Raw genomic sequence first — 22,174 nt, forward strand, 5'->3', positions numbered from 1 at the left:
AGTAACAGAGGAGAAGGAGAGGAGAGGGAGCAGAGAGGGAGGGAGGGGGATGTGGGCGGAGAGGGAGCAATGAGGGAGCAGAGAGGGAGGGAGGGGGATGTGGGAGGAGAGGGAGCAGAGAGGGAGGGTGGGGGATGTGGGAGGAGAGGGAGCAGGAGAGGGAGATGTGGGAGGAGAGGGAGCAGAGTTGGAAGGGGAGGAATGTGGGAGGTGAGGGAGCAGAGAGTGAGGGAGAGGGATGTGGGATGAGAGGGAGCAGAGAGGGAAGGGGGATGTGGGAGGAGAGGGAGCAGAGAGGGAAGGGGAATGTGGGAGGAAAGGGAGCGGAGAGGGAAGGGGGATGTGGGAGGAAAGGGAGCGGAGAGGGAAGGGGAATGTGGGAGGAAAGGGAGCGGAGAGGGAAGGGGGATGAGGGAGGGAGGGGGATGTGGGCGGAGAGGGAGCAATGAGGGAGCAGAGAGGGAGGGAGGGGGATGTGGGAGGAGAGGGAGCAGAGAGGGAGGGTGGGGGATGTGGGAGGAGAGGGAGCAGGAGAGGGAGATGTGGGAGGAGAGGGAGCAGAGTTGGAAGGGGAGGAATGTGGGAGGTGAGGGAGCAGAGAGTGAGGGAGAGGGATGTGGGATGAGAGGGAGCAGAGAGGGAAGGGGGATGTGGGAGGAGAGGGAGCAGAGAGGGAAGGGGAATGTGGGAGGAAAGGGAGCGGAGAGGGAAGGGGGATGTGGGAGGAAAGGGAGCGGAGAGGGAAGGGGAATGTGGGAGGAAAGGGAGCGGAGAGGGAAGGGGGATGTGGGAGGAAAGGGAGAGGGAAGGGAGGATGTGGGAGGAAAGGGAGAGCGAAGGGGGATGTGGGAGGAAAGGGAGAGAGAAGGGGGATGTGGGAGGAAAGGGAGAGGGAAGGGGGATGTGGGAGGAAAGGGAGCAGAGAGGGAGAGCAAGAGGAAGGAGAGACTTATCTTCTAACACCTCATCTTATCACTTTCCACCTCCTTAGCTGTCCTCCTTTTCTCTTTCTGTAACGCTCTTTACTTTCTCAACCACTTTTTTCTTCGTTCTCCCCTTTTTTTAGTCTCTCTCATTCTCTCTTTGCATCTCTCTCCCTCCTTCCCCCTTTCTACCTTCCTCCCCTCCCTAAAATCTGTCGATGGTGCTTGAGCAAGGCACTTAACCCTAATTTGTTCCAGGGGCACCATAGTAGTATGGCTGACCCAGTAAAACAACACATTTTACTGCACCTTTCTGGTGTATGTGATAATCAAACATATTTTTTAATCTCTCTCTCTGTCTCTGTCTCTCTGTCTATGGTAGCTAGGTGGCAGGCTGTGAGTATCTGCATGGTCCAGGCCAGGGGCAGCTGAGCATGGCTAAACTGCAGTGAGATCGCAGTGCCACTGCAGAGATTACAATACACACTACTAGCGCAGAAAGTGTGTGAGGGAGAGCGTGTGTGTGTGTGTGTGTGGGGGGGGGGCATGAGTGTGAGTGTGTGCGGCTCACAGAGAACCTGCAGCCACCAGCAATATCAGTGTAATAGTGCTGTCTTATCGAGCGCTCATTGAATCAAAATACTTCATGCCTATCTGTTCATTACCCTTAATGCAAGGAAGCTTAGATGCATTACTGAGCTGAATGAGATATCCCATTTTGCTTGCACTCCTAGACCAAGATAAGTATACTTTCATAAAGATTTTATTGAAATCTTTGCTACCAACCAAAATCAGTCAGAGCCCCAATCTTTCTTTCTGCGGGGGTGGTGGTTTCCTTCCGGCAAAGAGGGGGCATGAAACCCATCAAGCCTGACATGATGTAGTACAAATGTGATTACATGCTGCTCAGTGTAAATGAGCTAAAGAAGGAAAAGGAGAGGAGAGGAAAAAGGGGAGGAGAGGAGGAGAAGAGGAGAAGAAAAGGAGAGCAGAGGTGAGGAGATGGGAGGAGATGAGAGGGGAAGAATGGGAGGGGAGGAAAGGAAAGAGGAAAGATATAAGAAAGAGGAGAGGAGGACACAAGCAGAAAAACAAGAGCGGGGAGAGAGAAGCACAGACGGAAAGAAAGCAGAGAGGAAATGAAAGATCAGAATAGAGGAGAAAAGAGATGAGAGAAGAGGTAAAGTGAGAGAATGAAACAGTGAAAGATACAGGGAATCACCCCACCGTTGTTCACATCGACAGAGTTAGCTCCAGACATGCATGCTGTAGTCCTCTATATGCTGTATGAATAAAACAGAGCAAGCATTTTGTGTGGCGCTGAAACAGTTTGCCCCTCTAAGAGCGAAGAGCATCAAAGCGTGAAATCGGAAAAGAGGCCATGATGCAGCTGAGCGCTCTCACCACTCTCATGGGGCTCCTCAGGATCTGACAGCACAAACACCACCACCACACCAGTCACTAGGGTCTTCCTCTCTTTCTCCCTCCCTCTCCCCCTCCATCCATCTCTCCTCTCCCTTTCTTCAACTCCTCTCCTCTCTATCTCTCACTCTCTTATTCTTCACTCCTTTCCTTTTTTTCAGATCTTCTGCCTCGTTCTCCTCTCACTCCATCCTAATTTTCTCCACCCTTTTCTATTTACTTACAGTATTCCCCTCTCATTTTCTATTTGCCCTTATCATCTCCCCTTTACTCTTTTTCTTTCATCATCTCATCTTTCATTGTCTAGTTTTCAAGAGCTGCTGAATGATGATACTTAACTGTGTGTTTGTGTGTGTGTTCTGCCGCACTGCTCAGCTCCAGCGCCTCTCCCTTTAGAGAGTGTGTCTGAGTGTTTGCTGAACATTCCCTGTTTTGGAAATGTGTTTGGACATATCTGGGATCTATGCTAGTGCTTTGGTGCAGTTCTGACTCAGGGTGTTTATTTGATGATGCTGTACCACAGTTTCGTTGCCATGCCGTTCACCAGTCCCAATTCAAATACTGTGTATTCTTTTAGTTTGCTCCTAATATCTGCATGCTCCATTTTAGTTCAAACTTCCACACTGGTCCCAAATAATTGCAGTAGTGGGTGTGTTTTGCTGTCAAAGACTCAGCCTTGTTGAACCCTGTTGAAGAAACCCAATCACCCAGACAGTCAGTAGTTTCAGAGACCCTGTTCTCTTCTATCACCTCCTGCTTGGCCACAGATCACCTCATCATCGCTACTCTCCTCTCTCACAGACTCTCTTCCCCTCCAGAAACAGACTCTCTCTCACCCTGTCCTTCCCCTAGACATTCTAGATGTGACCTGTGTAGACATGCTGTCATCTATCTCTCCCTCCAGCAGGCCTCTGGGCCACAGCCTATAAATTTAAATTGTGTTCACATGTGAATAGCCTTAGCTTTCCTCACTTTGCTTCTCTATGGATGGTGAGGGTAAGCCTGTGACAGAGGCTAACATGTGAATAGACCTGCCTGTCTGTTGGCCTGCAGGTTTGAATGAAGCCAAGCTAAATCAATACATCAGCTGAGTTTGATAGTGAGGGAATTCCAGGTAATTTTAGTTAAGAGTCTTTGAGCTGCCTCACCATCTTCTCTCTCTCTTTCTCAACACCCCCCCCCCCCCCCCTCTCTCCAATGTCGCCTCTCTCTCTCGTCCTAACCAGTGAATCAGTCATGACAGGACAGGGAGTGGCTGAGATAATGGGGAGCACTGAGCCACTCTGACAAACAGGGCTGTCTGTCTCAAGGCTGGTCTTAATTGAGGGGTGAATGTCTATTTTGTCATATTTATTCCTGTATGTCATTTAGTATAGCAGCACTGTATAATATTTAGTAATAATGTGTAATACAGTTGAAGTCGGAAGTTTACATACACTTAGGTTGGCGTCATTAAAACTTGTTTTTCAACCACTCCACAAATTTCTTATTAACAAACTATAGTTTTGGGAAGTCGGTGAGGACATCTACTTGGTGCATGACACAAGTAATCTTTCCAACAATTGTTTATAGACAGATTATTTCACTTATAATTCACTGTATCACAATTCCAGTGGGTCAGAAGTTTACATACATTAAGTTGACTGTGCCTTTAAACAGCTTGGAAAATTCCAGAAAATGATGTCATGGCTTTAGAAGCTTCTGATGGCCTAATTGACATCATTTGAGTCAATTGGAGGTGTACCTGTGGATGTATTTCAAGGCCTACCTTCAAACTCAGTGCTTCTTTGCTTGACATCATGGGAAAATCAAAAGAAATCAGCCAAGACCTTAATAAAAAAAATTGTAGACCTCCACAAGTCTGGTTCATCCTTGGGAGCAATTTCCAAATGCCTGAAGGTACCACGTTCATCTGTACAAACAATAGTACGCAAGTATAAACACCATGGGACCACGCAGCCGTCATATCGGTCAGGAAGGAGATGCATTCTGTCTCCTAGAGATGAACGTCCTTTGGTGCGAAAAGTACAAATCAATCCCAGAACAACAGCAAAGGACCTTGTGAAGATGCTGGAGGAAACAGGTACAAAAGTATCTATATCCAAAGTAAAACAAGTCCTATATCGACATAACCTGAAAGTTTGCTCAGCAAGGAAGAAGCCACTGCCCCAAAGCCGCCATAAAAAAGCCAGACTACGGTTTGCAACTGCACATGGGGACAAAGATCGTACTTTTTGGTCTGATGAAACAAAAATAGAACTGTTTGGCCATAATGACCATTGTTATATTTGTAGGAAAAAGGGGGAGGCTTGCAAGCCGAAGAACACCATCCCAACCGTGAAGCACGGGGGTGGCAGCATCATGTTGTGGGGGTGCTTTGCTGCAGGAGGGACTGGTGCACGTCACAAAATAGATGGCTTCGTGAGGGAGGAAAATTATGTGGATACATTGAAGCAACATCTCAAGACATCAGTCAGGAAGATAAAACTTGGTCGCAAATGGGTCTTCCAAATGGACAATAACTCCAAGCGTACTTCCAAAGTTGTGGCAAAATGGCTTAAGGACAACAAAGTCAAGGTATTGGAGTGGCCATCACAAAGCCCTGACCTCAATTCTATAGAAAATCTGTGGGCAGAACTGAAAAAGCGTGTGCGAGCAAGGAGGCCTTACAAACCTGACTCAGTTACACCAGCTCTGTCAGGAGGAATGGGCCAAAATTCACCCAACTTATTGTAGGAAACTTGTGGAAGGCTACCCGAAACGTTTGACCCAAGTTAAACAATTTAAAGGCAATGCTACCAAATACTAATTGAGTGTATGTAAACTTCTGACCCACTGGGAATGTGATGAAAGAAATAAAAGCTGAAATAAAACATTCTCTCTACTATTATTCTGACATTTCACATTCTTAAAATAAAGTAGTGATCCTAAATTACCTAAGACAGGGAATTTGTACTTGGATTAAATGTCAGGAATTGTGAAAAACTGAGTTTCAATGTATTTGGCTAAGGTGTATGTAAACTTCCGACTTCAACTGTATGTATGCAATGAAGATTCTTATCTTATGTAATGATTTTAAATGCACTAGTTTTTAAAAACTTTTTCGAAAGTGTAACTAGTCTTGTTTCCATGCTCTGTCAAATACTACTCCCAGTTTGCTGCAGCGTAATAATTGATTGGGTTGGTCCAGGAGCAAACTGGCGTCTAGCAAAGTGCCTGGTCATAAACAGAGCTTCAGGACAGTCAGGGGGATTGAACCTATAGTGCGTAGACTAGATTCTGCACAGTTAAAGATGATTAATATATTGTCCGAAGTCATACAGCTTTTATGTGTGGCTGTATAGCATATACAGTTCCTTGCAAAAGTATTTATCCCCCTTCATGTTTTTCCTATTATGTTGCATTACAACCTGCAATTTAAATGCATTTTTATTTGGATTTCATGTAATGGACGTACACAAAATAGTCCAAATTGGTGAAGTGAAATTAAAAGAATAACTTGTTTCAAAAAATTCAAAAAAATAAAAAACTGAAAAGTGATGCGTGCATATGTATTCACCCCAATTACCTTCAGAAATCACATAATTAGTTAGATTGCACACAGGTGGACTTTATTTAAGTGTCACATGATCTCAGTATATACAGTATATCACAAAAGTGAGTACACCCCTCGCATTTTTGTAAATATTTGAGTATATCTTTTCATGTGACAACACTGAAGAAATGACACTTTGCTGTGTCATTTGGTGTGTTATTTGGTGTGTTAAATTTGGTGTCATCGCTCTCACATTCCCTCATACTGACTGGTCACTGGAAGTTCAACATGGCACCTCATGGCAAAGAACTCTCTGAGGATCTGAAAAAAATAATTGTTGCTATACATAAAGATGGCCTGGGCTATAAGAAGATTGCCAAGACCCTGAAACTGAGCTGCAGCACGGTGGTCAAGACCATCCTGGTAGGATATTGACCTCATCCTGTCAGTAGAGGATGCCTGGTTGCTCTTTAAAAGTGCTTTCCACACCATCTTAAATAAGCATCTTCAAAAGCCAATCCCACCGTACCTTCTCCGCTATGCAATCTGGTTTCCGAGCTGGTCATGGGTGCACCTCAGCCACGCTCAAGGTCCTAAACGATATCATAACCGCCATCGATAAAATACAGTACTGTGCAGCCGTCTTCATCGACCTGGCCAAGGCTTTTGACTCTGTCAATCACCACATTCTTATCGGCAGACTCAATAGCCTTGGTATCTCAAATGACTGCCTCGCCTGGTTCATCAACTACTTCTCAGACAGAGTTCAGTGTGTCAAATCGGAGGGCCTGTTGTCCGGACCTCTGGCAGTCTTTATGGGGGTGCCACAGGGTTCAATTCTCGGCCCGACTCTTTTCTCTGTATACATCAATGATGTCGCTCTTGCTGCTGGTGATTCTCTGATCCACATCTACACAGACAACACTATTCTGTATACATCTGGCCCTTCTTTGGACACTGTGTTAACAAACCTCCAAACGATCTTCAATGCCATACAACTCTCCTTCCGTGGCCTGCAACTGCTTTTAAATGCTAGTAAAAGTAAATGCATGCTAAACACCGTCTAGCTGGCGACCGAGGTCAGCTTGCAGGCGCCCGGCCCACCACAAGGAGTCGCTTGAGCGCGATGGGACAAGGAAATCCCGGCTGGCCAAACCCTCCACTAAACCGGACAACACTGTGCCAATTGTGCGCCGCCTCACGGGTCTCCCGGTCACGGCCGGTTGTGACACAGCTGGGAATGTCAATGCAATCAAACTAGCAAGAGCAATGATCACAAGTTAGTCATAACGTGGCTAATAGGATAGTGTATCTATTTATGTAACTATTTATTTAGCAAGGTAAAAACACGGAGCCTAACATTAGCTAGCTGGCTGCTACAGCTAGAGATGCAGGTGTCATTTGGTTAGCTAGCAAGAAATGTGAATCGCTTTGCTAGCTAGCTAGTTATGCTGAACTTGAAAGACTAATCCATGTTGTGTTTATAAATTCGTCTTAGCGTGCCAGAGGCCCCAAAAATACCTGAGGAATTTACGAATGTGCAACACCCGATGAATATGACCGGTGTCAGTAAATGTTGGCCAAAAAAGTTATTTAATTGTGATCAGCAGCACAGTTAGTCACTAATGCTCTAGATACCATGTAAACAGCCTAACCAGCTCTGCTAGGGCAAGTAAAATGGCCAGAGGGAGGTGTTCTCTCATTTTATGTCTGGAAGTAGCTCTGAATTTACTAACGGACAATCTGACAACGCTCTGAATTTAGGAACGACAGAGCGCACTCTGGAGGCAACTCTGGAGGCACCCTTAGTTGTCAATCAAATTTGTTTTGGCATATATCAAATGTGCGGGCAAGCAGGGAAATTCCCATTCAGTTGTCAAAATGTGGGTTGGGACAAGCATGCATTGGCAGGCAAGCTGCAGAAGGATGAGCAGGCTACTTTTCCCCCATCGTTTATCAGTGCAATTTTAATCTCCAACTAGCTGAAAACATTTGAGTGGGTTTATCTAATGTTCCCTCATTAGATTTTAGCTCATCTCTCTCTGGCTAGCATTAGTTTTCGATGTTGTTGATGTGCATAACTGAGGGAGAGAAAGCCTACCTTTCAAGGTTGTTTGATCAATAGGACTGTGAAGTTCCCAAATGTAAGAGGAATCCTGTTATATTTACATATTTTCAGAAATCCATTCAGGTGTATTTTGTGGCTTTTGACCAATGCGTTCTAATTATCTAAAGTCTGTTTCTACTGCCTGTAAACACACAGTCCAGTTCAAAGTGAATGATGGCAGGCCCATGTGGTAAATGGCTTATTTGCTTATAGGCCTACTGTAGCTCTGATTGGCTATGGCACACCGGTCTGCGTTGACGTTTTTATTAGGTTTTATTTACTGCAGTGTCAATTAATTGTCCAAACACATGGCCGCTTTCTATAGAGTTTTCACAAATACCTTACTATATGTACAGTGGATTTGGAAGGTTTTCAGACCCCTTCACTTTTCCACATTTTGTTACGTTACAGCCTTATTCTAAAATTGACTAAATAAAATAAAATGTCCTCATCACTCTACACACAATACTCCATAATGACAAAGTGAAAACAGGTTTTTCAAAATGTTTTGAAATATATATGAAATAAAAAAACAGAAATACCTTATTTACATAATTATTCAGACCCTTTGCTATGAGACTCAACATTGAGCTCAGGTGCATCCTGTTTCCATTGAGCTGTTTCCATCCTTGAGCTGTTTTTACAACTTGATTGGAGTCCACCTGTGGTAAATTCAATTGATTGGACATGATTTGGAAAGGCACACACCTGTCTATATAAGGTCCCACAGTTGACAGTGCATGTCAGAGCAAAAACCAAGCCATGAGGTCAAAGAAATTGTCCGTAGAGTGCCGAGACAGGATTGTGTCAAGGCACAGATCTGGGGAAGGGTACCAAAATATTTCTGCAGCATTGAAGGTCCCCAAGAACACAGTGGCCTCCATCATTCTTAAATGGAAGAAGTTTGGAACCACCAAGACTCTGATGAAACCAAGATTGAACTCTTCTGCCTTAATGCCAAGTGTCACATCTGAAAGAAACCTGGCACCATCCTTACGGTGAAGCATGCTGGTGGCAGCATCATGCTGTAGGGATGTTTTTCAGCGGCAGGGACTGGAGACTATAGTCAAGATCGAGGGAAAGATGAACAGTGCAAAGTACAGCGAGATCCTTGATGAAAACCTGCTCCAGAGCACTCAGGACATCAGACTGGGGCGAAGGTTCACCTTCCAACAGGACAACGACCCTAAGCACACAGCCAAGACAACGTAGGAGTGTCTTCGGGACAAGTCTCTGAATGTCTTTGAGTGGCTCAGCCAGAGGCCAAAGGTGCTTCAACAAAGTACTGAGTAAAGGTTCTGAATACTTATGTAAATGTGGTAGTTTTACATTTGCAAAAATTTCTAATAAACAGTTTTTGCTTTGTTATTTTGGGGTATTGTGTGTAGATTGATGATGTGTTTTTTTTTTAAAATCGAGCCTTCGAATAAGGCTGCAAGGTAAGAAAATGTGGAAAAAGTAAAGGGGTCTAAATACTTTCCCGAATGCACTGTAATTCCCAAACATTGTATGAAAATGTTAAAATTGCCATATCTAAGTGCTGGCTTGTCAGAAAATGTAAAAAAATAAAATTAAAAAAAAGTAATTCTTCCTGGGGGTGTATATGAACAGATTTTAATAAGATTTAATTGGGTAAAAATGCTGTTCCACTTTAAAGGTCCCATGATGCTGTTTTTTTAAACCTCAATATCAAATAATTTCTCTGTAACAATTAAGTACTTTACTGTGATTGTTTTCAGTTAAAATTGTACAAAATAAACAAAAATAGCTTCTTAGCAAAGAGCAATTTCTCAAGCAAGAATTTTGCTAGGACTGTCGGAGTGGTCTGAGTGGGGAGGGGAAAACTGAAAACTAGCTGTTATTGGCAGAGAGGTTTGAAACTCTCTTATTGGTGTATTAACTAATTTACCAGGCAGGCCAAAACTCCATCCCACCAAAACAGGCTGAAATTTCTGGCAATTTTTACAATTTCTCAGTATTATTCCAACATTTTAGTGTGTGAAATATTAAGCAGAAAAATAAAAAATGTTGACTGCACTGAGCCTTTAAATAATGTAATCCTAGAAATCCATACAAAATGGACTATGTGGCCATACCAGGACAATATGATTAAAGGTGGGTACTTTGAAGGCTTGAGAAGAGTACTCTCTTGTGAAGAGCAGAGTTCAGTAACAGTACTTTGGTGTTAATAATAGAGAAGAATGGATCATAGTGTTCCAGTCAGACACCAAGATCATGATCATCAGTGTGGGAAACCCATGCTGTTTTGTCTGGGGCATTGATTCCTCTCCACATTACAGACATTAAAAGGGAGCAGAGGCTTCTTTTTTAAATTCACCCTATATTACTGACCACACTCTTTATCCCATTGATTTATGTTACACGAGTGGGTTCAGGTCTATTCCATTCTGTATTTACTCATCACATCACAGTGAGAATAGGAATGGGTTGTGTTTTACGGTAGGGACCGCCCACCCACCCTGTAAATCTTAATGTAATTCCTTAGCATTCTTACATGTAACAGGAATTCTATAGTTCTTAGTGTAAATATTTATGAAGTGTACTCTTGGGATGTGTAGTAATTAAACACAAAACTGGAAGAAAAGTGGAATCAAGGCGAGAGAGATACTTTGTTGTTCGGATCAACTTGTTCCTGCATGAGATATAGCTTTAACAGTCAAAAGTTAACATGAAAGAGCCGGATTTACCAAGTTGTTATTCTACCAAACAACACTTATACATCTCCCCTCAGGAGAATTGAAATGTATTATTCAACACAGATTGAGTCATTCAACAGATTTAGTGATTAAACGTCCTTATTGATGAACGATCATCAACACTAATGGGCCTTAATGGTGCTCCATACTTTACTGTGACACTTTTACACCCTTCACTTTAGCAGCTAGCCCACTCTGACGAGCCATGAATCTCAATGTTTGCGTTCCAAATGGCACCCTATTCCCTATATATTGCACTACTTTTGACTAGAGCCTTATGGACCTTGGTCAAAAGTAGTGCACTGTAAAATAGGGTGCCATTTGAGATGTACCCAAAGTCTCCTGGCAGGGATCTGATGTCAGGTACAGAGGGACTAGAAGTGATTATGACATTGCATATTAAAATAGCAGGGGATATATATATTTGAACTTGTCTTCTGCTGAAGGGTCCATTAGACGATATGAGTTCATTAGGATTAGCTTTTAAGAGCTTCCGCAGCCTCTCTTAACTACACAGTCAAAATTCACAGAGTATTATTTGTTGATTTGTTTGAAGGTCCAAAGACAATTGCTTTGATAATTGCTTTGTGCTGTGCAAATAGACATGGTTAAAATCTAAAGTCACCCCCCCCCCCCCTCTCTCTCTCTGCAGGCAGTATTGTGTACCTGGGGATGATGGTGGGAGCGTTTTTCTGGGGGGGCATGTCAGACAAGGTGGGCCGCAGACAGTGTCTGCTCATCTGCATGTGTGTGAACGGCTTCTTCGCCTTCCTGTCCTCCTTCGTTCAGGGCTACGGCATGTTCCTGCTCTGCCGCGTGATCGCAGGCTTTGGGTGAGTCTGACTGGCCAGGCTAAGAATGGAAAGCAATGTGGCATGTGCTACTTATGTCTTAAAGAATGGAGTAATGAATCCCCATAATAATGCACAATAAACAAACAATAGGACACTGCAAACTCCAAATGACACTGGAGATTCAAACATGTATTGTGAGTTGTGACATGAACAAGACTACTGACTTAGCTATGCAGCCTAATTGGGACAAAACTATCTACAACCTTGATGAATCCTTTCAACTCCTTCATCAAATAGTCCTGCAGTTCTACTTTCTTAACTCCTTAATTCCCTAGACTGCCTTTCACAGTAGATCATCATTAATTCATCATCTTATGTTGTAATTCATCTGTTTTGGTTTCTTTAATGAAGATGTACACTGAACAAAAATATACGCAACATGTAAAGTGTTAATAAAAGAGCTCAAATGTTCCATATGCACAAAATTATTTACATCCCTGTTAGTGAGCATTTCACCTTTGCCAAGAAAATCCATCCACCTGACATGTGTGGCATATCAAGAAGCTGATTAAAGAGGATGATCATTACACAGGTGCATCTTGTGCCGGCGACAATAAAAGTCCACTCTAAAACGTGCAGTTGTCACACAACACAATGCCACCGACGTCTCAATTTGAGGGAGCGTGCAATTGACATGCTGACTGCAACAATGTCCACCAGAGCTGTTGTCAGATAATTAAATGTTCATTTCTCGACCAATGTCGATTTTTAGAGAATTTGGCAGTATGTCCAACCGGCCTCAACTGCAAAACACATGTATGGTGTCATGTGGGCGAGTGGCTTGTTGATGTCAGCGTTGTTAACAGAGTTCCCCATGGTGGCGGAGGGGTTATGGTATGACCAGGCATACGCTACGGACAACGAAAACAATTGCATTTTATCGATGGCAATTTGAAGGCAGAGATACCGTGACGAGATCCTGAGGCACATTGTTGTACCATTCATCCACCGCCATCACCTCATGTTTCAGCATGATGATGCACAGCCCCATGTCGTAAGGATCTGTACACAATTCCTGGAAGCGTAAAATGTCCCACTTCTTCCATGGTTTGTACACTCACCAGACATGTCACCTGTTGAGCATGTTTGGGATGCTCTAGATCAACATGTATGACAGCGTGTTCCAGTTTCCGCCAATATCCAGCAACATCGCACAGCCTTTGAAGAGGACTGGGACAGCATTCCACAGGCCACAATCAGCAGCCTGATCAACCTGATGTTGTTACGTGGAGTGGAACAGGGAAACCCAAGAGCAGACTCAGACGAGGAGACTGGGATGAAGTAGGTATTTAAGGTATTTATTCAAACACAGGTGGAAGATGGAGTGCAGGGGGCTGAGGCTGGAGCGAGAGGGGTTGGGACAGGGTAAGCAGGTCCGGAGGGGAATCCAAGAGAGCAGTAGAGTGGGGAATCCAGGGCAGAGTAGCAGGATGAGGAGATGTGGGACTGGAGACCGGAACCAGAGTCAGAGCGGGCAGAACTGTAGTGGAGAGGAAAACCGTGTCAGGCAAGGAAAACAGGCACAACAGAATCTAAATAGTAACAAACGGCTAGAACCGTAGACTGACTGAGCAGAGATTACAATCTGGCAGTGTGGAAGTGGCAGGACTGAGTATTTGTAGAGGTCTTGATTATGGAACAGGTTGCAGCTGGTGGGGATCTGCTCTGACTCCAGTACACCTGCCTCCGCCTACACACACACACACACACACACACACACACACAGAGAGAGAGGGAGAGAGCACTGGGGGAGTGGCGGCAGGTCAAGGAGACACAGGATGAGCAGCAGAGGATGTGGCAGGAGCAGATGTAACAGATGTGTCTCGCTGCATGAAGCAAATGGTGGTCACCAGATACTGACTGGTTTTCTGATCCACGCCCCTACCTTTAAAAAAAAAAGAATTGTTTGTGACCAACAGTTGTATATTTGTATTCCCAATCATGTGAAATCCATAGATTAGGGACTAATTAACTTATTTCAATTGTCTGATTTTCTTATATGAACTGTAACTCAGTAAAATCTTTGAAATTGTTGCATGTTGCATTTATATTTTTGTTCAGTATAGTTGTAAATCCCTCTGTCAACATGTTCTCACTCCCCTTCTGATATTTCATCCATGTAATCGCTAGAGGTTTTCATCTCTCTTGTCTAGAAATAGGATTGTGTGACTAATGAATGTGTCAAACATCCCCCTGTCTGTAAGTATGTCAGTGTGCTCCTAACATCCATAATGAAAGCCTTTAGTTTACACCAACTAGGCTATATCAGTGATAACATGGATTCAATACAAACACCTTGTTTCATTGAGGTGTGTCTTTGCAGAGAGGTTTGTGCATTTTATACTTGGAGTGGATTAGTGCTTTTAACATTGCTGGTAAAATACTTTACAATGTTCTTTTAAAACAATTTGCAGGAAATAATTTCCCTCGTTCATCACATTCATTGAAAAAAAAGTTCAAAGAATGCACAAGAATGATACAAGCAATATCTCAACAAACCTGTTTTTATTTGTATTATATATATTTTTATGAAATCCAACCCATGCCTTATATCATAGGAGGACTGAATATTGTTCATTTTATCATGAAATGACAACATTCTGTCCTTTTTGTTTCAGTCTTGTTGGCCTCAAGTGAAAGGCTCTGTGATAAATTATTGTCTAAAAAGTACTACTTGGCAGTTAAAGGCAGCTTTATGATGGACAAGTGAAATGTTATTTGGAAACTACTGTACTAGCCTGGTACGAGCATTCTGATGTCGCAAGCTTACATTCTGTTTCGCTACACGGTGAAAATAAGCAAGAGTTCAGGATGACCAATCAGGCTACTACTTACTGTACAGCACCATTTCTGAATGTCCATACTGTTGTTCACTGGCTGCATGGTTTCTAGCCTCACATGTCTGGGAATGTAAGAAAAGAGCATTGATTTATCCAGAGAAAACATGGGAGGGGTGTAACGGTCTCTGTCAAGAGCTCATTTACTAATTGCCTCCACGCCCCTCTCCCCAGAGAGACTCAGAGTAATCGAAAAGGTTTGCCAGCCAAACTGCCTTCTGGGAGCTAGCAGGTGTTGGAGTCTCGGAGGACTGGCTCTAAGCCTAATGGTTAACTGGAAAGCCAAGGAAATGCCCTTTTGGCAAAGTTGGCTTATATTGAGGAACATTATTCCAGTGTTTGTTCCTATTGTCTACTTTTACAGTAGTAAAAACTGAACCACAGTTTGAAAGCTGTGTCACATCTGAAAAATACAAAAGGTTCCTCCAAGAAAATAGAGGCGCCACAAAATCTTTAGCATGCAGCAATATGTACTATAGTTAAGTTAGAATAATTATCTTTAATCATTTCTAGGGGTTGATTAAATGTTGCCCTCTGCAGAATCTGTGTCCCTACTCAGTGTCCTGTCCTTGTGTCTCCTTCAGAACAGGGGGGGTTGTGCCTATAGTCTTCTCCTTTTTTGCGGAGGTGCTGTCCAGAGAGAAGAGAGGGGAGCACCTGAGCTGGCTGTGCATGTTCTGGATGATTGGAGAGATCTATGCTTCAGCCATGGCCTGGGCCATTATACCACACTACGGTGAGTCTTTATGCTTCAGCCATGGCCTGGGCCATTATACCACACTACGGTGAGTCTTTATGCTTCAGCCATGGCCTGGGCCATTATACCACACTACGGTGAGTCTTTATGCTTCAGCCATGGCCTGGGCCATTATACCACACTACGGTGAGTCTTTATGCTTCAGCCATGGCCTGGGCCATTATACCACACTACGGTGAGTCTTTATGCTTCAGCCATGGCCTGGGCCATTATATCAATAAATCAAATCAAATGTTGTTGGTCACATACACATGGTTAGCAAATGTTATTGTGAGTGTAGCGAAATGCTTGTAACTAAACCTAGTAAATTATTAGATGGTTATAATGCGTCTGAATGTGGTATATTATTTTGACATGGTTTAGTTTGTGTTAAAGAAAATCTTTAAATAAGACACAATGTTAAAACTCATCTGCAGAAATCCAGGTTGGCAGAGTACAACCAGTGGAGGTGAAGGTTTCGCTGTGACCGTGGGTGAAGGTGCCAGTTTGCCCTGCTGGCACATGAAGGAATGTAATCTCTCTAAGCGGCTGCAGACTGAGAGAGGGACATTTTACGTGATTAATGTAGGCCTGTAAACCATGGGGATACACACGTGCGCGCTCAGAGACAAACACACACACACACTCACAGGCACATGGACAAACACATAGGGATATTTAAGGAATTAAGGTGTGCCGGTGGGAGATAGAAGGCTGTGATTTACGACGCTGCTAAGCTGGAAATAAGCTGCACATATCAATAAAGACGAAGGAAAATGGCCTTTTCTCTGTTTATTCCTCAAACTGTCTCTCTCTCTCTACGCTTGTCTCTCTCTCTCTACGCCTGTCTCTCTCTCTCTACGCCTGTCTCTCTCTCTCTACGCCTGTCTCTCTCTCTCTACGCCTGTCTCTCTCTCTACGCCTGTCTCTCTCTGCTCATCCTTTCTTTCCCTTTCACTGCTTCTTTCTTTTTTTGTGTGTCTCTCTTTCCTCAATTTTCTCAATATCTCTCCCACCCACCTTTTACCCCCCCCCCCCCCCCCCCCTCCTTCTCTCTGTCTGGGGATGTTCTTCTTGATCAAACATAATTAGCTCTTCCTTCCTGCTCTAACGTAACGGGACAAAGCTACAGCTAGCCATGATTTATGTCAGGGGTGTGCTTTAGCCGAGCCGTGAGTGACGTCAGTGAGGGGCTTCTGAAGTGGCAGCATGGAGGATATGAGCCAGCTGCACTGAGTCACTGAAACGCCTGCTTGTAGAGGATCAGTTTCAAAAGCCACTGTTTCTCTCTATTTTGCAGTGGCTATAGAGGATGGCTACACATACAATCTGGGAAACTTAGCGAGTCTCACTGTGAAAGCTCTGCTATCAGATCTGCAGATATCCCTGTGAAGGCATGTCAGTAGACCCACTCTGCTCTCATTCTTCCTGACACACTCTGTCCTCTCTCTCTATGCTCTTTGTCTATCCTATCTCTCTCTCTCCTCTCTCTCAATGCTCTCCCTCTCTATCCTCTCTCTCAATGCTCTCCCTCTCTGTCCTCTCTCTCTCTATCCTCTCTTTCCAATCCCTCTCTCTCCCCCCTCTCTTTCTCTCTGAGCGTGCCTTGCATACTCCAGCACTTTTCAATGGTTTTTATGTTTTCCTGAACTGCCGCAGTGCCCGCCAACAGTGATCCTGAGGAGTATTCTATTGTCTAATACAGAAAAACATAATGATGGATTACCACACATTTATTTATTTCAGCTTTATTTAACCAGGTAGGCAAGTTGAGAACAAGTTCTCACTTACAATTGCGACCTGGCCAAGATAAAGCAAAGCAGTTCGACACATACAACAACACAGAGTTACACATGGAGTAAAACAAACATACAGTCAATAATACAGTAGAAAAATAAATCTACATACGATGTGAGCAAATGAGGTGAGATAAGGGGGGTAAAGGCAAAAAAAAGGCCATGGTGGCAAAGTAAATACAATATAGCAAGTAAAACACTGGAATGGTAGATTTGCAGTGGAAGAATGTGCAAAGTAGAGATAGAAATAATGCGGTGCAAAGGAGAAAAATATATAAATAAATACAGTAGGGGGAGAGGTAGTTGTTTGGGCTAAATTATAGATGGGCTATGTACAGGTGCAGTAATCTGTGAGCTGCTCTGACAGCTGGTGCTTAAAGCTAGTGAGGGAGATAAGTGTTTCCAGTTTCAGAGATTTTTGTAGTTCGTTCCAGTCATTGGCAGCAGAGAACTGGAAGGAGAGGCGGCCAAAGAAACACATCTAACACCTCATTGGTGTTTAATACTCCATTAAATCTCTTTTAGGTAACTTCTCATATGCCTTCAACACTCGGCAGCTCCTAATGTGTCCTAAAGCCCCATGATAACGGCTCAGCTGGATACTACAGAAGCCTGAATCAGCCTGCAGAGATCTCATCATACTACAGGATACTGCTACCTTTTCTTACACTACTAGTGCTCTGGTGGGAAGTTATCATGTGTGTCCCAAATGACACCCTCTTCACTGTAGTGCACTACTTTTCACTAGTGCTTTTCACTAGTGCTTCTACACCTGCATTGCTTGCTGTTTGGGGTTTTAGGCTGGGTTTCTGTACAGCACTTCGAGATATTAGCTGATGTACGAAGGGCTATATAAAATAAACTTGATTGATTGATAGTGCCCTAAGTTGGAGAGGGTGGGGGCTACACACTGCTGTTGTTTCCAGCTGTTACACTTTCCCTTGTTCCTAGTGCCTTCAAGTGCTGTCACATGATTGCGGTCTATTGATTTGTTTTCGTGCTGTTCTTTTTTCTATGAACAAGCCATGAGTGGAATGGTCTGGCTTCCATTGACAAGTAGCAGAATGTTGAAAGGCTGTCTCTGAGAACTGAAAAGTGTTTAATTGTCTCTAAAATGGTTCTTTAAAAAAATGGTTGTGCTGCAGCAGTTTCACTATTCTCCAGCTTACCTGAGTCACTAAGTTGTGACCAAAGAGAAAACAAAGTCAGATAAAGGACTATTGGCAGGCCACAACATTATGAGCCTCTCTCCTTCTCTCTCTCAGCTCTCTCCTACAAGGTCACCCCACAGCTACCTCTCCTACACTCTCTTCCTCTCTCACTAAGGTTTCTCTCTCTTCTATGTCTCTCTCTCCTTTCAGGTTTCTCTCCCAGGTCTCTTTCTCTACTACTCTCTCGCTCTCTCGCTCTCTACCTCAGGTCTCTCTCTCCTCTCTCTCTCTCTCCTTCTCTCTCAGGTCTCTCTCCTTCTGTCTCTCTCTGAGGTCTCTCTCTTCTCTCTCCTTCACTCTCAGGTCTCTTTTCTTCTCTCTTTCTCCTTCTCTCTCAGGCCTCAGAGATGCAGAGCGCTACCAGACTCAGTCATCCATAAACTTAGTCAATTATGTACATAATCCCAGTAATGAGATTTCCAATGGCATGGGCAAAACACTAACCCTCTGAGTCTCACAGCACAGCTACACCTCCATTAAAAAAAGGCAATCACTGCAGCACACCAAATCTTACACACACACACACACACACACACACACACACACACACACACACACACACACACACACACACACACACACACACACACACACACACACACACACACACACATTACCACCACCAGTGGCATGTGTACACACACACATACATGTGCATCCATCCATGCAAAAACACATGCATTTACACCAACACCCGTATGAACACACACACAATACCCTGAATGTAAGGAATTAAGATGGTCTTCATGGTAATGCATTATTGGGAATCCTTGGCATCGTTCCACTGTGTCATCATTACTCAGCACAAAACCACAGTAACACCCCAGTCCTATACATTAACACTAACACAGTGTGTGGATGACTTTGATGCACAAAAGGATGTAGAGTTTACATGTGCCACCACTATACTGTGCTGGGTGGTTGAAAATATATCAGAATTCTCATAACACTCTAGAATTAGGGCCACTGCTCTTTAAAGGAATGCATTTTCAACATCTATGACAACCTTTCTGCTTTGAACATAGCTGGCTTGACTTCCACAGTGGTTGAGAAACGATGGTATCAAATCCAGTTTCAATCTGCTGTTTAGTTTATTTCCCAGCAGTAATTTCCTCACATTAACATCCCCCACCCCCTCACCTCCCTCTCCTGTTGATGGATAATGGTATTATTCCCTCAAAGCTTGTGCAAAAAGACACAATCCAGAGGGAGAGACGTGGGAGGTCACGACTAACATGAAACCCCCCCCCCCTCCCTTTTTTGCCCAAATACGAATAGGTAACATAAGCACACACACACTTCATTTACCCTCTTACACTATGTAGCTACACTCCCACACACAGAAGAACAGACATTTTCAGTACAAAGGAGATGAGGACAGCAAAAAATAGCCTGTACCGTTGTTTTCTATTCATCGTTTTACTGTGAAAGATGTTTGACTTTTTAGATGTTCCCTCGAATTTTCACCTACACCCATTGACGTGGGCAACAATTAAGATATTTATGATCCATTTCACAGAATGTAAAAAAAAAACATACATTTAAAGGTTTGAAGGGTTATACTGTGCCTGAGGGAGAACACCATAAATTGTAGTGCAATTTTATGAATACAGATTCATAAATGGAACATGAGCTTAGCAAAATGTGCACATACTTGTTTTGAATGCTTTTAGTCAGTAGGTGTCTAGAACATGGCTAGTTCAGTGTTGAGGCTAAGATTGTTTACAGGGCTGTGTACTAATTACAATGATTGAGGAAAGATATAATTGAAGGTTTTAGCAGCCGTTTTCAACTCAAAGACATCACTAGTCCAGCACGTTCCTCTCCAATTGAATGCTCCAGAAAATGACTTTACAATGTGCTGAGATAAGTGTCATTTAGAGAGGGAGAAATGGACATTGATTGTGTGTGTGTGTGTGTGTGTGTGTGTGTGTGTGTGTGTGTGTGTGTGTGTGTGTGTGTGTGTGTGTGTGTGTGTGTGTGTGTGTGTGTGTGTGTGTGTGTGTGTGTGTGTGTGTGTGTGTGTGTGTGTGTGTGTGTGTTGCTGCTATGATGATTAATGGGACACAGTCTGCCTGTCGGATGAGATCAGGTTCAACATGATTTAAAGCTGTAACATGTAACTCTTTGGGCGACCTGACCAAATTCACATAGAAATGTAAGTTATAGATCATTCTCATTTAACACAAGTATAAAAGAAGTGGTAGATCTGTTCTATGTGCGCTATTTCTATATTTCTAGTTTTTGCGTCTTTTACTTTCGTTTTTGTACACCAGCTGAAAATACAATATTTTGGGCTATTGAAAATATGTTTCACAGTGGTTTAGATGGTACAATGATTGTCTACACTTGTTTTGCTTTGTTTTGTCACATAAACTGAAATTAGGCGAACTATTAGAATTTTAGCAACCAGAAAATGGCGGAGCGATGTCTACATATTGCACCTTTTTAACTTAATTAATTAATAATTGCACCTTTTTAACCTTTAACAATCAATTATTTTCCAGCACATTCAATGAACCTGTCTCTCTAAGCTCTCCCAGGCCTCCACAGATTCATTCATCTCTCCTCTCACACGTTACACTGCAGTGGTGGGGCCAGGTTTCATTAAATGGCATTTTTTATTAACAGCGTTAAATCAGGTTCACATTACAAGACTCCCATAACACCATTCAAAACATTGTTGGAGTGAAAGATCTAGAGCCCTCCACCTGATAAGAATACATCTGATATCATTCAACTAGTTTTCCCAAGGGACCCATATGCAGTTCAATAGCATTGCTGGTGATCTTGCTATTCTGAATTGCTGGATAATTGTTGCCTGACTCATACTGAATTTAATTCAGCTGCTCTATCGATCGATCCATCTGAACCTACAGCAACATCCTAGAAGTTGTTTGTGCTTACGTCAAAATTGCGTGATTCATGATTCATGTAGGCCAGCTCTCATCCAACCCATCGGTTTCTGGGACCAATCAGAACGGTTTGATTGGTTCGCATTCGAGAAGTCGTCGGAGAAGAAGCAAATCCAGACTCATTGTGGTGAAGAAACGTTAGTGGGGCGTGCCGTTTGGCTGGAGCGATGTGGATGAGTAGCCCGGCAAGGATAATTGCCAGCTGGTTTAAAATATCCTTTTCTTTCCTTTCCGTGTTGGGTGTGTGGTCTTCCAGAATAAACACCATAGGAATTGTGCAACTAGAACAGACATCACATCACCAAGGGAAGCAACAATCAGTTGCTCAAAAGTATCTTAAAAAACCCACTCTTCTGACAATGTTGAGTTACTATAAACTATGAGACCAACGACAAGCTAAATACTGTGTGAATAAAAAAATCGAGGCACTCTCTCTTGAGAATGTGATCCGAAGGTAAAATATGCTGATGTGTTCTCTTGTGTGTGATTGGTTTCTGATGGGTTCTCTTGCGTGTGATTGGTTACAGGCTGGAGTTTCAGTATGGGTTCGGCCTACCAGTTCCACAGTTGGAGGGTGTTTGTGGTGGTCTGCGCCCTGCCCTGCGTCTGTGCTGTGGTGGCTCTCACCTTTATGCCCGAGAGCCCCAGGTTTTACCTGGAGGTAAGGTAAAGCATTATGGGAAATGGGGTTTTAGGGAGAATGTTTGCCCCTCACAGGCTACATCAGTGGGGGAATCATAGGAGGTTGGAGGTAGGAGCTATAGGAGGATGTGCTCATCGTAATGGCTGGAATGGAATCCATGGAACGGTATCAAACATATGGAATCCACATGTTTGACTCCGTTCCATTAATTCCATTCCATCCATTACAATGAGCCCATTATCCTTTAGCTCCTCCCACCAGCCTCCTCTGGTGGGCATGAATGGTCTCAGCTTTTCAGTTCAAGAGTTTCATTCTGAACAGTTTAGGCAACTAATAGGCAACTGTCGACCAATCCATTCCCAGATAGGCATATAGCCCAGTTAATCCATTATTTAAGTCTGATAGTTGGTTATCATTAGCCCAGGGCCCTTAGCCTAAGGCCCTATAGCATCTATTTCCTCAGAAAACCATTGAACAG

The 22,174-nt window shown here is 43.4% G+C and overlaps 1 protein-coding gene across 2 annotated transcripts in view; it reads left to right on the top strand.

Moving 5' to 3' along the window:
* The window catches only part of LOC120063335 (synaptic vesicle glycoprotein 2C-like), a 40,285-nt gene that overhangs the window by 13,478 nt on the left and 4,633 nt on the right, over nucleotides 1-22,174 (top strand). For both annotated transcript variants that reach the window (XM_039013661.1, XM_039013662.1), the window contains exons 2-4: nucleotides 11,357-11,537; nucleotides 14,980-15,131; nucleotides 21,581-21,714. In XM_039013661.1, the coding sequence (XP_038869589.1) occupies nucleotides 11,357-11,537; nucleotides 14,980-15,131; nucleotides 21,581-21,714 (467 nt within the window). The remainder of the gene's footprint in view (nucleotides 1-11,356; nucleotides 11,538-14,979; nucleotides 15,132-21,580; nucleotides 21,715-22,174) is intronic.

This window comes from Salvelinus namaycush, chromosome 18 (assembly GCF_016432855.1).
Source record: "Salvelinus namaycush isolate Seneca chromosome 18, SaNama_1.0, whole genome shotgun sequence".
In the NCBI taxonomy this organism is placed as follows: domain Eukaryota; kingdom Metazoa; phylum Chordata; class Actinopteri; order Salmoniformes; family Salmonidae; genus Salvelinus; species Salvelinus namaycush.